This window comes from Harpegnathos saltator, unplaced genomic scaffold (genome assembly GCF_003227715.2).
Source record: "Harpegnathos saltator strain DR-91 unplaced genomic scaffold, Hsal_v8.6 scaffold12, whole genome shotgun sequence".
NCBI classification, from domain to species: Eukaryota; Metazoa; Arthropoda; class Insecta; order Hymenoptera; family Formicidae; genus Harpegnathos; species Harpegnathos saltator.
Window position 1 is genome coordinate 559,391 of NW_020229895.1, and position 14,758 is coordinate 574,148.

Sequence of the window (14,758 nt, forward strand, 5' to 3'; positions counted from 1 at the left end):
GAAATGCGGAAAATGAACTTTCAATCCGAGAAATGTCCATGTACATAGTTGAACACGTGATGTTTCGCAAAAAAACGATTGATGGTATTATATCTAGTATTATACTCGGCTGAATGCATAAGTGTACTCTGAATTGTTCACACGAGTTGCTATTACCGTCGCGCAATTACACACTCTTTCGCGACGAGAGGCAGGCAAACAACATCTGTATTACTACTCGATAAGTTATTTACATAGAAAAATAAAGAATATATCGTCACACTTGAGTGAGTTATTACATTAGCGTGCTTGCGCAGAGAGATACACTCATATTTGCTGAAAAATTCTTTTTTATAAAATATATTTATTACTAAACAGCTGTTACATATTGGGATTAACACTCGTGTTCTTCAGATACGTACTTCTGCTTTAATTCGCGACGTTATTGGACACTTTGGCTGGGTTTAGTAGAGCGTTTCTGAAAAAACCTGCCGCACCGGCTAGTCGTCGCAGACAATAACTCTGCCACTTTCTGAGCATTCTGCTTCTCCTCCGAGGATGACTTCTTAATCTGCGAGATGCAGATTAAATGATCTTTGTTATTAATCATACAGCAATATGCTTGTAATGACAGGAAAAAATAAAAATGTTGTTTTTATCACGGTTTGATTGAATATTACAGCGTCTTCGTCTCGTTTTACTAACCTCGTCAAACTTTCTTCTAACTTTATATCCTCTGTATGTAGCCTGTATCATAGTAGCAGCCTCTTCTTCGGACTTGACCGAATCACGATTTTCCGAGTATCGCGATTTCTTCGCCGCTTTCTGCTGCTTTTTCGTAGGAAACATCGCATTATGTTCCCATGGCTTGCGACTGTAGACATCCGAAACTTGCTTTCTCCCTTGCTGATTTTCACAATTCTGATGATTGTCGCACGTATGTCTCTTGAAAAAGTCCAAAGACCTCCGTGGTGATTCACCCGCTCCGTGAAATCTTGTCTCGTGGACGTTAGAGTTGCCGTTCCTATTCCCATCGCATTGCACCTTGTTCTGTGAAAGAAGACATAAAAAATATTATTCAAATAGTTGAAGATACTTTACCACAAGCGAATCACCGTGATTATTATTATTAACACATCATCAGTTTCTCCGAAAGAGATCAGTTTAACAACCTGAAGCTTACTCACCGCCCTTACATTATTGTTTCTACCCATATTGCTGAGACATTCGGTCAAGATTTCAGGCGAAATCAATGTGCCTGACGATGTAGCGACCCTCGATATATACTTTTTCGATCCTCTGCCTTGCGTCGTGCTATACCGTTCTAAAAATAAATGCAAGAAAACTTGATCTCAATGCAGTACCAAGTAATTCCACACTATTAAACGTTTAAGGAGACAAGGATGTCCAAAATCTCTTAAGTTTATTCACGTTAATTTAATTACCTAAGAGACGCGACTCTATGCAGCAATGATTTTGGCCGCAATCTGTGTGCATTCTTCCCGGCGACAAGGGCGAATAATCTTTGGGAGGAGAACTCGGTGGTGTGGGTTTCTTCCGAGTTTTCAACTCCGTAACCTTTGTCTTTTGATAGTCTTCGAGGTACAGCAGGAACTCGCGATACGTAACATAATTCTGAGAAACAGAAAGTGTTCTAACAAAAATCATTTCAAAGACAAAGTTAAAGTATAGTTTACTGCTTTACGTGGGAACTGCTTAGCGCGTTGAATGAAAAATGTATTTGTTGGAGCAATGAAACATAAATTACTTTGTCCTCTCCGGCCCAATTGCGATTGGTAGGTTCGTTGAGTCCGAGCACGTCGATCCAGTGGTAATAATCTTCCGTTTGATTGCCATACCAATACTTTATAATGACAAAGCTGCAGAATTGCATATCGATCACACGCTCGTTCATTTATAATTTAATTTTACAAGTGGACAAAAATTTTCATACGCTAGTCCGTCGTCCACCATCTTTTGCACTTCGGGATAAGACATTAGTTCCATAAATTCTGGATTTTCGGGATTCCTTTTGACATCTATTAATTGCCACGGAGCTATAAGCCCGAATCGAACACACCTGAGCACTTCCAACATGTGTTGCTTTCGTCCATTCCAATCGTGCATCAACCACCTCACGGCGGACATTAAGACTTCCATCTCGCTGATGGAAAAATTACTCGCTATTATTGGTATACAAAACTTCTTTGCTTTCGAAGTGAATCTTTAGCTAATGAGATGTTTTTAACAATTAAAAATGATTTTCTCAGGTATAAAATTTTTTCAAGCACAATGATACCTGTTGACACAAATGTAATTGGACTTTAACAGCAAGCATAGTTCATCCACCGATAGTTCTAAAAAGTCCTTGGTGCTGACGAGCATCAAGAAAAACTTCATGATTCTCGGCACCATTAGCTCCATCACAGCAGTGTTCCCGATCTTCTTCGCTTCCAGATACAGCAGGAAAGCGGTATCCTCGGAGAAGAGCTCGTCGTTGTCGATGAATGCCCAGCATTGTTCTTCCAGTTCTTTTTGTAAAGTACGTGTATTTTATAGGACTATCCCGTTTATAGGATCCCGTTAACATGTCTCTCGTGTATTTCGTTTCAGGTGTTCGATTGAATTCTTTTGCCTCCGTTTCGAGAGGTCGCGAAGATTCTACTATCGTTCGAAATACAAATTTTATGTACGAGATGAAATGCGTACCTTTGATGCCAAGGTACTGCGCCGCCATGAAGATCTCCAGGATATTATCTCTTCGTAACAACTGATAACTTTCGCTAGTTGGACTGATCATCCAGTCGTAAATGATAGAGAAGGCCTTGGAAGTCACGTTGCTCTACATTAGAATACAATTGATCGAGTTTTTCATCAGGTCAATGGACAAACTAACGCATTTCTTTTTATTTGACAATTAAGTTGGAGTGAAATCTTACGCCAGATAAATCAATATCCTTGCAATTCTTCTCGTCAAAAAACGTGCTGTAACTTTGCAAAACGAGCAAATGACAGCAAAACTCGTCGTGATCGATTCGAACAATGCAATCGGCATTCCTTCAAGGGGAACAGAATAAATGAATAAAACTTACTTTAGTTTCCAGCGAAATGACATATCGCATAAAGTGTAATATGTCAGTTAATACAAACTACAAAATTATTTCGCTCAAAATTCTGTTCTTACTTATAATTTGTGATACGCTTAGCCAATTCCTGATACAAATCGGTCTTCTCCGGCAGGATTATATCTTCCCAATTGATCGGTTGCTCGTTTGTAAAACCCAATCTGTTCCCGAAGAAGAAAGAAAATGAGAATAATGATGAAAGTTATTCGTATGATTGCTACGCAAATTCTCCCCCAAATTTATGACTGAAAAACGAGAACAAAACTAACGAGGCGAGCGGTATTTCATTCATCGCTGGTACTTGGTGAGACATTGGTTGAGCAGCCGGCTGCTTCTCTGCCATTTCTGACGCAGTGAACTTTGTACTCGGCTGAATTCGTGACTTGTAATTCGCTTCGATGTAGGGTAACTTTTTCTGCGCCTAATGTTACAAAGTACTTATATTCAAGATACTGCTGTAGCCAAAGAATCTGTACTGGTCTTCTTATTTATAAAACAAGTCGAGTTTGGCTTTTAAAAAGCTTGTACATGTTATGTGTTTCTGTAGTAACTATAAATTTATTATTAATTCAATTCCACCTGCAATTGATCGATCGCGGATGGCGTAACGCCAAGCGGAAGATCGACGTATCTCGGCCGATTCGAAGAGTCAGGAACAAGCGTGCCAGCAGTGTCGATAGCAGCAGATCGACTGAGCTCCGCCTTGACGTTGACTCTGGTGCGTCGTGGATCGGCAACCAGAACGCTGAATTTCTTCGACTCGAACACCACCTAGAATGACTATGCGTCTGCTCGGTGATCGACATTCCTGATTCCGGGAGAGTCCCGGCACGGCACCTGCTTGAACGCACGGGAGCTTCTTTACCTGATTCGGGATAATCTTGAGATTACCGCTGGGTGTAGCTCGAAAAGGAAATACACGACTCGCCTCGTTAGTCTCGTTCACGCTGATACACGTCGGATTCGCTCCCTTGGGACGCGTTTGCGTCCGTTGTGCCAAGGAGCTCAGGTTCGAGCAAGGTACTGCTTGCTTTTGGCCTCTCGCGTCGTCTGCTTCCGCTTGTCTGTTGCAACATTGTCATTTCCTGAGTTTCTTTGAATGAAATTCTACACGGAAAGTACACATCCGCCACATTTACAGAATATATCGCTCTGTCAATTGCAACCCTGTCTAATCAACCACGAAGCCTCGAATCTTTTTACCTTGGACGATAATCCATAGATTTTGAAGCAATAGCTTCATCAACCGGCGAGCATTGTTTCTTCCCAACTTGTTTCTCTTCGATACGCTTTCTCCTGCTTTTCCCAGGCGCGTTTTCAGTCGTCTTTTCTTCACGCTTGATAGGAATTCCGAAAGACTTGGCTGCGTAGTCCAATTCTTTGAAGCCTTCTCCTATTTGTCTCTCAGGCACAATCCAGGGATGCTGTAGCGCCGATACAAGCCGTTCCACTTGGTTCTCGTGATAGATGTTTACGTGCAGAGAATGCTGCTGCTTCGACGGACGACGGTATCGTCGAGAGGTGAACTTCCGCCGAGGTAGCGGATATCTTGGCGACTGACTTTCCGGAGTTTCCACCAGCCTTGTCCTTTTTAAACATATTTCCCGCTTAAAGGTAACCTTACTTGACTTGGATCGTCATTTTGCGTGATCATTATTTTACGCGATTATTATTTTATGGTCGATGCGACGTGCGATGTGTGCTGAAGCATTATAATATCATTAAGCGCAATTAACGCGTTCAACTTGTCTCTTTCTATCGCAAATAAGTGCGCGCTCACTTGTCGGGTGACGCGGAGCTCGTGGTTTCCGGCTGCAAGACGTCCGACTTTACCGCTGCTATCGTCTGATCCGACTTGGAAAGCCGCAAAGGCAGTTTCGAGGTGGACGACGGAGGTGTGCTGGATCTTCCGTGATAGAGCACGACGACGCTGCTCTTGCTATTGTCCTCTCGCGGCCGATCGGATGCTGCCGATCGACCTACTTTGAGATCGCCTGCAAGAAGCTTAAGCTGGAGCGAATCGATCGCGCGAAAGGGTGCACTGAGTGAGTAAAGAGTGTCGAATATTTCTCTCCTCAGTTCTTCAGGTTGGCGTAGACGAAGCAACGAGACCCGGGAAAATCCCAGCTGTCGGCTGAAACTACTCACGTTTCCTGCTGTTCTGTCGAATCACCCTTACGATCCGCGGTGTGCTGCTCTCCTTCCTGTTGTCACCACAATACATTAGGCGCCTTGAAACGAGACAATAAGACGATTCGCAGCTTGAAATCTTAAAAGGGCTACTCGCGCGTCGGGGATAATTACCAAAGCTTCCCGCTGAGTTCACGCCCGAACCCCTCGTCGCTGTCGACCGAGTGCCTCTCTTCGAAAGTCACTTGTGACTGTGAAACATCCGCCGCCACCGAGAACAATAGCCTGAGTCCGAAGTGTTCGCGAAGTGTCTAACGCAGTGTTTTACCTTACCTCGTATTTCCTCAAACGGTCGTAAACGGACGCGGAAGAGCCGATGATGTTGACGGCGTGTCCTGACGGAGCGATCTTGTCGGGCTCTTCGGTAACTAAAACGCGTCTCCGCGAGGTGACACGTGTGTGCGAGGAAGCAATCGTTGCAAACGAATAAGTTCGCTCCGACGCTTTCTCCGAGATTATTCTAAGCGGGACCGTGTCCTCGATAGGTGAATCTCTCAATTTAACACTTACATCACTTACGTAATTTCGCTGCAATCTTTCTGCCAACAAACGACCGCCGCTGACAGCAATGCGACGACCTCGACGGCGGTTCGAGAGGATTCAACCGATCATTCGCAATCTTGTTTCTCAATGTTGGACGTGTGAGTCGCGGTCTTCGATAAGACCGTGTTACTCTGAAAAAGTACAAGACTTACAGCTTTGGATTGTGCGAAGCAGAGTTGTCGAGCGCGCGTTACCTCGGATTTAGAAGGTCGAGTTCCGACGAGAAACACGAATCGTCCTCGGCGGTTATAGAGGTATCGAGTTGCCTCTGCAAACACGATTAAGGAACTTCGGTAACGAACATGAGGTAGAACAACATTTGAACAACACTGTTGTTGAACAATACAAATCAAATTATCATTCCAATTAGAACTAATCTATCTTAAGCTAACGTATAATATACGTGATGCTATGCACTATATTTGACATTGACGAAAGTCCGATCGGTTGATGAAGAAACCATCCGCATTCCTGTACCCCTCCTCGCGTTTTGAAAGATCGCAGCGAAATGTTAGACCATGTTCTTTGCAAACGTGATGCACAAATTTTTCGCGTTTTTCTTTTTTATACAGCTACTACACTCACATCGTCATAACGCGCACAGCCTCTTCGCATATTACGCAATCACGTTCAAAGGGTTCAAATACGCGAGATCGGCATAATAACGACAGAACTCGCTGCTCCTTCGTTCTCGTACTGTGGCGTAAAAAATTCAGTAAAAATATATATATTGTATATAAATGGATATGCTATGACGTTTAAAACGAACGAGACATTTGTAAAAGTGCGGCGTGCGCGTGTCCAAAAAAAGCCCTGGAAACCTAACAGCCGACAGATGAAGGCAATTAACAAGAGAACGTCCTCCTCTCTCTGTTCCGTGTTCCGTTTTCAAAATTGAAAAGATTCCCGAATCGAGGGAAAATCGAGAAGCTAAAACATTCTAAATTGCATTATTCTAACGTAAAATACGAGTGTATTTCGTATTTGCTTATCTAACGTACGAAACGTACCGTGACTGATTGAGAATCCTTCTCGACATTACTTCATTCAAATTTCAAAGAAAGAAGACGTTCGGAAAGAGCCGCCAATTACCCGCGAATATCGAAAGCAATCACAAGCGAATCATCAGGAATCAAAAGGAAAATATAATGTTCAGTATAAATTACAAATGAAATAAAATTCGCACATATTCCTGCTTGAATGTTGATGTTTTATGTCGACAATAATGTAGATGTTGAATTTATTGCGACATTAATACGGTTTATTTTATCCTCAAAATTGTTCCACATCCATGGCCCTATTTCACAATGCTGAGTTCGATGTAATGATGAATTGGCCTACCTCGTAAAACGTTCTTGCCGTAGTATGAATCCTCGGCAACGAGTGTAATCTTATCGTCGAATCTATATAAATATATTCTTTCCCAAATATTTCACTTTCGTTTTTTTATAAAATGGCAATTCTACATTCGTCTGTATTTTGTTGGGATTGAATTTCACGTTATACTCGGGTATGCCACTCCTGACTATTTTCAAAAATCTATAAAAAGTATTGAAATAAGTAAAATTTCTGTATGATACATAACTGTAAAATGATCAAAGTAACTCAATCCTTACTCTTCTGCATAATTCTTTTCCTTGGTAACATATAAAATATCGTCGACGTATCTGCACAAGACTCCGCTATTTTTAAATTGCACAAATAAGTTATTGAACATATTTTGATAATATATGTCAGAGAAAATTGGCGACAACCGCAAACCTTGTGGTACACCAGTTTTTATAGAATATACTTTACCATATAATTCAATCTGAATAAGAGAAAGAAAGTGAAATATTAACATAATTTACGATCTTAACTTAATACTTAATTCTGTTATACCTGTTGCTCTAATAGCAATTTTTTAATCTTAGAAGTCAACTTTATCCACTTAGTCAATTGAGGTTTCTCGTCGCTACTTAAGACGTTTTTTAGTTCCTTCAAATCTAAACATTGCATTATCTCTTCGAGTCTTTGTTTCTTTGTATTCTTTTTTGTGCATTTACGCATTCTAAGATAAATAGGCAAGTGACGCATACAACATGTTTTAATAATATCAAATAATTTTTCTGTGAAATGAAATAGTTTGTTATATTATAATGGTTTGCTTAATTGACAAAAATATCTTTCCTCATTTAGATGTTGCATCTATGATATACCTTGATTTATTGACCCAAATGCATCTTGTATATCACAACGTACATAATACAAATGATCCTTAGTCGACCTTTTAAACTTAAAAACTTGCTGAATACAACTTTGTACAGTTAGAAGTCCTTCCTCATTAAAGTACGTACAATATAATTGCTGCAGGAATCTCAAAATGATACTGATTTCATAAGATTTTTTTTCATCGTAACACCTAAAATTATATACAATGTTTTTAGGATGCTTTTACATATAAGTAATAATATTTATAGTTGTTTGTGAATTACATATGCACATGTACCTTGCTATAACTCTCAATCCAGAAGAACTTGCAACCAATCTATATGTCCTAATACATTTTAATTTATATTGTAATTCAGTTTGTACTTTTGTTTGTTTACTCATCTGTTTATTTGTCGTTTTAATCAATACAAGATCGCCCTTGCTTATTTTTTCACTTATAAATATATCCTGCATTTCACACCAGTCATCTTTTTTAATATAAACCCACTGTTGTTTGATTGATAATAATACTATGTATTTATGTAGAATTTTTATAATATATTGTGCGAAAAACCAATGCAACAACTTAAGAATCATAATCCATTTTTCTTGTATATTTTTTAGTGGATATAACCACTCAATCTTAGAAATCTGTAAGAGCAAGCTCTGTGTAGTAAGTATTATATATTCCAATTATCAAATTGGTAATATTTTTAAATAAACTTACATCGAGTTTTTTTAATAATGGTTCTATGCTTAATAATCCTCCAATAGCAGTAATTTTTTTTCCAGATCTAGTGGCAATAGTTGTATTTTTATTTCTATTTATAATTTTATTTATATTTTTTTTAGAAGATGGTTCAATCATTATCTTCTTGGGACATGTTTTTAGAAGACAATGTATAGTTTTTTTCACTGCTTTGAAATTTTGCCATGTTCCAAACAATTCTAATGGAACATTTTTATAAAACATAAAGCCAAAAAAAGACTTTAGTAAACATATATGTACTTGGCCTTTATACTTCTTTTTTATTGGCTTTTTCCGTTCTTTTTCCATTATATATTTTAATTCATCAAAATATTTAAACCTTATGTGTAGTGCTTTAAATTTATCCAATATAGGTGAGATAGTAGGGATAATATTATCAAAATTAATATTCTTATCATTTGTTCCAACATTTGTCCTTATAATCTTATGGCATATATCTTGGATATTATTTTCAGCTTCTAAGATATGATATTTCGAAATTTTTGCTTTTGTACAACTCATTTTTCTAAGGAGAGATCTAGATTCAAACAATTTCACTATTGAATTATAAGATTCAATAGAAACAGATTTCAGACATTTTGAATCAATTTTTCTATATTTCCAATTTCTTTGGTTTCTTGACCATTGAAACTGACATTTTCTATAAAAAAAAATAGTTAAGTTATAAAAACAAACAAGTTTTAATCATATTAAACAAATAGGGAAAAACTTACCGTTTAGATGCCATGTTTAGGCTGCGTTCCGATATTCACTGTCAGCAGCAGTGTAAATCTATAGTATACGTGACGCAAACTATGTATTTTCAGTACTGGCAGTGAATATCAGCAGAACGCAGCCATCGTAGACTTTTTATTGGTCCGCCAGAATAACGGGTCAATATTCTTCATGTAAACGAGATTGTAATATGGATTGAGTCTCAGCTAAAATTGGCTGAATTTGGCTGAGACTCGAACCATAATTTACTCGAGGCGGACCGGAATCAGTCGAAAACGCTATCAAATACCGTGCAGTTCTAACGTAACTGAAAAGAACAGACTTATATGCAATTTCTGTGTGTAAAACATAACCTATACAAAACAAATCACTGTAATATGCCAATGTGACCCTTTTATCAATAATATATTTTTTTAAAGAGAATTGCTACGTTGTTCATCCGCGAATATGTTGCGAAGGACGTGCAATTTATTACCGTCAATCACTGTGAGTATAATGCTGAAGAAACTCTCGAACGAAAATAAACTTACCGATCTACTTCCGTGACTTCTTTTTCTTCTTTTCAATGATGTACACGTCAGTTTTATTATAATTAATGTTTTTTTCCTTTCAGCAGACTTATGCGCACAAAACAAGTAAAAGATATTTAAATTTTGTGCCAGTTGTAGTGGAGCAAAGTGGTCGTGGCGAACGAGCATACGACATCTATTCACGTTTGCTGAAAGAACGAATTATTTGCCTTATGGGCCCGGTAAAAGATAACTCTTTACACTCAACTTTAATTTATAACGACTGTAATTTACCTGTATTTTCTCTTATAGATTACAGACAATGTTTCCTCCGTAGTAATTGCTCAACTTCTTTTTCTTCAATCAGAAAGTAGTAAAAATCCAATTCATATGTATATTAACTCGCCTGGTGGAAGTGTAACAGCAGGACTTGGAATTTATGATACCATGCAATATGTTCTCCCACCTGTAGCCACGTGGTGTGTAGGTCAAGCATGTTCCATGGCCAGCCTACTTTTGGCAGCTGGAGCTAAAGGCATGCGGCATTCCTTACCAAATGCTAGAATCATGACACATCAACCATCAGGAGGAGTACAAGGACAAGCTACAGATATTCAAATCCAAGCATTAGAAATCCTCAAGTTGAAAAAACAGATCAATGAATTATATGTTAAACATACTGGACAGGAATTAGAAAAGATAGGTATATATTTGCATATGTATATGTGTGTTTGTTAAAATTTTTTTACTTACACATAACTGCACACATTTTGTATTCTTACAGAAAGTAGTATGGAAAGAGACAATTTTATGAGCCCAATACAAGCCAAAGAGTTTGGTTTAATAGACAAAGTGTTGGCACATCCTATGCAAGAGGAAACAGCAGAAGCCGAGATAGAAAAAAAAGGCACTGTACCAACTCAGCTTTGATGCTGCTGGACATGATAGGATATGGTGTATACAGTTCCGATTTCTTGGCAAGATGTATAGAAAAAGAAAAAACATATTTATCAATATTTAATAATAATAAAATATTTATAAAACAATTATAAACTATGTCCTATTCAACTGTGTGTGTGTGTGTGTGTGTGTGCGTGTGCGCACTTGGGAATAATATATTTACCCTTTTCTTTCAAATTGGTGTATGTATAAAATACACTAACTTGTGTAACAGCAGTATAAATGAACATCAATATAATATGATCATTTGATCCCTCATCGCGTTATATCTTCAGAACTAGAGGCAAGCACAGTATATTGCTAATGGCAAGTGGATAAAACTTGCAGCATATGAAAAAAACTTATCGTATTCATCCTAAAATGTATCATGTGGCTTAAGGTTGTTGAACCTTTGTTGAAGTTTTGACCCCTTATATTCTCCTTTGTATATATATAAATTTCACGCGTATTTAAAATTTAAAATTTACTAATTTAGTTTAGTATCCCTACATATCAGTAAAAACCAATGTACTACATTGCTTTTACCTACCCTGTTCGTATAACCATTATCTTAAAATTCTCTTTGTCATTCACGGGTTAGCGCGAATGTAATATGCGTACGCACGTAAAATTTGCATATCATTCCTTTTTTTATCTTTTTTAAATTGGAGTGTAGTTTCATTGAATTCATTTGAAGTTTAAAGATTTCAGAATAGAAATCGCACGAAATAAAGATAGTGGAAGACAAAAAACCTTACTTTCCTGAAGAAAATATATATCTATACACACGTCATATAAGTAAATTTGATATGTAAATGCGAGTGTGTATAACTTCTAATAATGGCAGTTATATATACTTAGTTCTCCTATATATCAAAATATCCCATTTAAGATCTATTATCACCAGAGAGGATTGCTTTACGAAGAAAAGCTCTATAAAAGAGAAACGCTTCATACACACATACATACATACATACATACATACATATATATATATATATATGTATGTATAAAAGGACGGAATAGATTATGTCATAAAGCTGAGCCTTAACTAGAATTAAGTGGATTCGCTCATAAAAATTTATCTTCATGATATTCAAGGGGAAATAGTCTCCTTGAAAAATTATCATCCCTCAAAAAAACCAGTCTCATGCGTTGTTTGTTGCGACAATCACGTTAGATCTTACTGCGGACAGACCTGCGCGTGCGCGAGCATTAGTATGTCTTTCTTCTCCTTTGGAAATCTAAGCTCCCGGCCTGCTAATCGCGCAGTCTCGAGTTCGCGCTCAGCTAAAGCCAATTCCATCGCCACGACTCCGCCGCCACTCTCGTGCTCCCTGGCCACCCAATCCAACGCCATTTGGCTACGCATATCATCGTCTAATGCGCGGTGGCTGTAATGCGCGACCACTTCCTGCCTGCTGCACTGCCTCTCTCTCATAGCCTTTAAAGAGCCATTCCAATGAAGTAATTGGAAGACCGTCATCAACTCTTGGAATTCCAACATCGTTCTTCCGCGATTGCACTCCAACATAAAACGAAACGCGCCTATTCCTGTGTTTGGATCTTCCTTCTCGTCGCCGCTGCCCTAAAAGCACAAGCGTATATATAAGCAACGTCGTATCTCACCGCATTCCAGTAGTAGGAAAAAAAGTAAACAAATTCTTATACTTTATTTACTTGCGCTTGGCTACCGACTCCGTTCGACGTCGCCGATGGTTTCGCAAAACTCGCTCTAGCCTCCGCGACGGCTTTTTCAATGAAATCATCGGTAATTTTTCTTGACGGGTGTTCGTTGAATACAGAATTCATCAGTGCAATTTTTGCTGCCGATCTGCGCGCTTCCGCCTTAGTGGGGCAATTTTGAAAGCTTCCAAAGCATGATCCTCCGGGAAGCGTTACATAACAAACGTAAGGTGGACTAGCACCAGGAACAGACTCATAGATGACTAATGCCCCATTTCTCAATTCTGCTCCTCTGCTCTGTTTCATCTGCCAAAACTCTTGTAGCGCTTCCACAACATTCACTGTTTATAAAACACACAAACTGTATAAAACACAAAATGCTTGCATGACTGACAAAATATAGATATAAAATAAATATCATTATACCTCTGCCATAGCCTTGCGAATGTTTCGCAAAACTGTTGACAACTGCGTCCACAGCTTCTCTTAGAACTTGCTTAGCACGGGCATCTACCAGTCCACCTGTGACCCCCATGTTTTCAGGAACACGAGACTTTGTCTTAACTGGCATCATGCCCTGCATTACCCCTCAGAAGCTTGCATTCATTTATTCTGCAAGTACGCACAATGCATTCTTTTAACATGTTACCTCCAACCTTTCAAATTAACAGTGCGGAGGAATGTTCCCTCGTTATGATAAAGAGACATTATACAGCATACGAAATGACAAATATATCTGCAAAGATTTGTCAATCCGCTGTAGCAATTGGCGATAGATAAACAGTGGGAGAATGCGCATCTCGCTCGAGATTCGCGAGTGGCAGGTACAGCGGAAATATTCCATAAGAATACAGAGCTTTATTTCGACGAGCATCAGCCGCTGTCACATCGTTGACACTCGTGCTCGCGACCCGAGCGAGTCGCGCCGTCGTTCGTGCCAGCGAGAAGGACGCGACGCGTACTCACCGAAGAATCGACGAGACGATGCTGTGCGGCCACACCGTGTGATATCTTCCTGGTGTCCGTCGAGGACGTTCGGTGCAGTGAGGTGTCGGATGCTGCGGGACAACGACAACGGCGGGACGACGGTGGCATCGGGCGTGAGAAAGAGCCCAGGAGGTCCGTCCGGCCGCGCGGAGACCCGGATGCCCAGGAATTCGCGTAAATTACTCTCCGATCGGTGCGCACCGCGTCGAGCGCCGCGGGATCAAATTGCAAGACACATATAACGCGTTTAATGGCCCCGGACCGCTGACGATTTCCAGAAAACCAGGGCTGTGCGCGACTCACTGGGACCCCGCGCCACCGCTCTCGCACCGCGACCGTGTTCGTCCGTTCGCCTTCGGCTTTTTCACTTTGTCGCCGAGGCTTGCCAACCGAGCGTTAAGTACCCGTGTCTCTTTTCTCTTTTTCTTCCGACAGTACCGTACTTCAGAGGCTGCGGCCGATGGAGATTCGCTCGTTCAGCAGAAACTCGTCACTGCAACACGAATGTCTCGTAAGAACGCGAGGAATTATTCCTCGGGTCAAATTAGTTATTATTATTTATTTTTCGCCCAACAATTTCTAGCAGAAGCAGCTACGTGAAGCTACTACGGTGTGAAAGATAGCTTCGCAGCTCTTTAATTTTTGCCGGCTGCCGATCGATAACCGAATGTCCCGGTGAAATATTTAATTGTACGTCGAGAAAGATGACTTCTTTTCGTTACCTGAATGACAAGTAAATGACAGCGAGGCTCCGTTCGCACTCATCCTTCGCATGTCAATTTCGTCGCACGCACACTACCGCGCGACTCGCGTAAATGCACCTGTGCACATTAGCAGCGCTGTAACTTGGATAATTTGCGAACTAGATGACTGGAAGTTCGCACAGACGGGGAGTTGACAACGAACGCGCCACATCGTAGTCGCTCTTGAAGCTTCGACGTATCTGTAGATAAAACAGAACTGTTCAACGTTGTGCTATGTACTATATATAGTACGGCGTTAAAGTTTAAGAAAATAGATAATTTTTGTTTTTTCTCTGCAGAATATTGATCGTTCGTGTATCTCGGGTTGGCGGAAGATGACAAATGATGAAAGGAAGATTCTGTGGCACATTAATATGTAATATA

The 14,758-nt window shown here is 39.7% G+C and overlaps 4 protein-coding genes across 6 annotated transcripts; 1 reads left to right on the forward strand and 3 right to left on the reverse strand.

Moving 5' to 3' along the window:
• Positions 1–129: 129 nt before the first annotated feature.
• Positions 130–6,776, reverse strand: LOC105184332 (uncharacterized). The gene is made up of 21 exons (XM_025305179.1): positions 6,423–6,776; positions 6,032–6,105; positions 5,814–5,968; positions 5,568–5,662; positions 5,409–5,485; positions 5,253–5,335; positions 4,885–5,098; positions 4,308–4,691; positions 3,970–4,168; positions 3,684–3,875; positions 3,374–3,525; positions 3,164–3,265; positions 2,919–3,036; positions 2,689–2,821; positions 2,279–2,510; positions 1,934–2,143; positions 1,748–1,859; positions 1,425–1,614; positions 1,167–1,303; positions 685–1,029; positions 130–550 (listed from the first exon to the last, which is right to left on the reverse strand). Exons 1-21 carry the CDS (start codon positions 6,450–6,452, stop codon positions 422–424), a joined length of 3,363 nt encoding a protein of 1,120 aa, XP_025160964.1. The 5' UTR covers positions 6,453–6,776; the 3' UTR covers positions 130–421.
• On the reverse strand, positions 5,164–9,535 carry Tert (telomerase reverse transcriptase). Its single transcript, XM_011143073.3, has 7 exons — positions 9,510–9,535; positions 8,755–9,436; positions 8,326–8,678; positions 8,036–8,238; positions 7,719–7,945; positions 7,454–7,647; positions 5,164–7,376 (listed from the first exon to the last, which is right to left on the reverse strand). The coding sequence occupies exons 1-7, from the start codon at positions 9,521–9,523 to the stop codon at positions 7,241–7,243; spliced, it is 1,809 nt and encodes a 602-aa protein (XP_011141375.2). The 5' UTR covers positions 9,524–9,535; the 3' UTR covers positions 5,164–7,240.
• A 263-nt stretch (positions 9,536–9,798) lies between these two features.
• Positions 9,799–11,002, forward strand: ClpP (Caseinolytic protease proteolytic subunit). 2 transcript variants are annotated; one of them, XM_011143045.3, is made up of 4 exons: positions 9,799–9,996; positions 10,124–10,261; positions 10,332–10,722; positions 10,804–11,002. In XM_011143045.3, exons 1-4 carry the CDS (start codon positions 9,958–9,960, stop codon positions 10,947–10,949), a joined length of 714 nt encoding a protein of 237 aa, XP_011141347.1. In that variant the 5' UTR covers positions 9,799–9,957; the 3' UTR covers positions 10,950–11,002. The 2 variants fall into 2 exon arrangements, with proteins under 2 accessions (XP_011141347.1, XP_011141348.1); XM_011143046.3 differs by having other exon boundaries at positions 9,805–9,996; positions 10,127–10,261.
• Positions 11,003–11,947: 945 nt separating this feature from the next.
• Positions 11,948–14,452, reverse strand: lft (Limb expression 1 family member lowfat). 2 transcript variants are annotated; one of them, XM_011143044.3, is made up of 5 exons: positions 14,354–14,452; positions 13,611–14,124; positions 13,071–13,256; positions 12,639–12,985; positions 11,948–12,546 (listed from the first exon to the last, which is right to left on the reverse strand). In XM_011143044.3, exons 3-5 carry the CDS (start codon positions 13,225–13,227, stop codon positions 12,142–12,144), a joined length of 909 nt encoding a protein of 302 aa, XP_011141346.1. In that variant the 5' UTR covers positions 13,228–13,256; positions 13,611–14,124; positions 14,354–14,452; the 3' UTR covers positions 11,948–12,141. The 2 variants fall into 2 exon arrangements, with proteins under 2 accessions (XP_011141346.1, XP_011141345.1); XM_011143043.3 differs by having other exon boundaries at positions 12,630–12,985.
• Between the last annotated feature and the right edge of the window lie 306 nt (positions 14,453–14,758).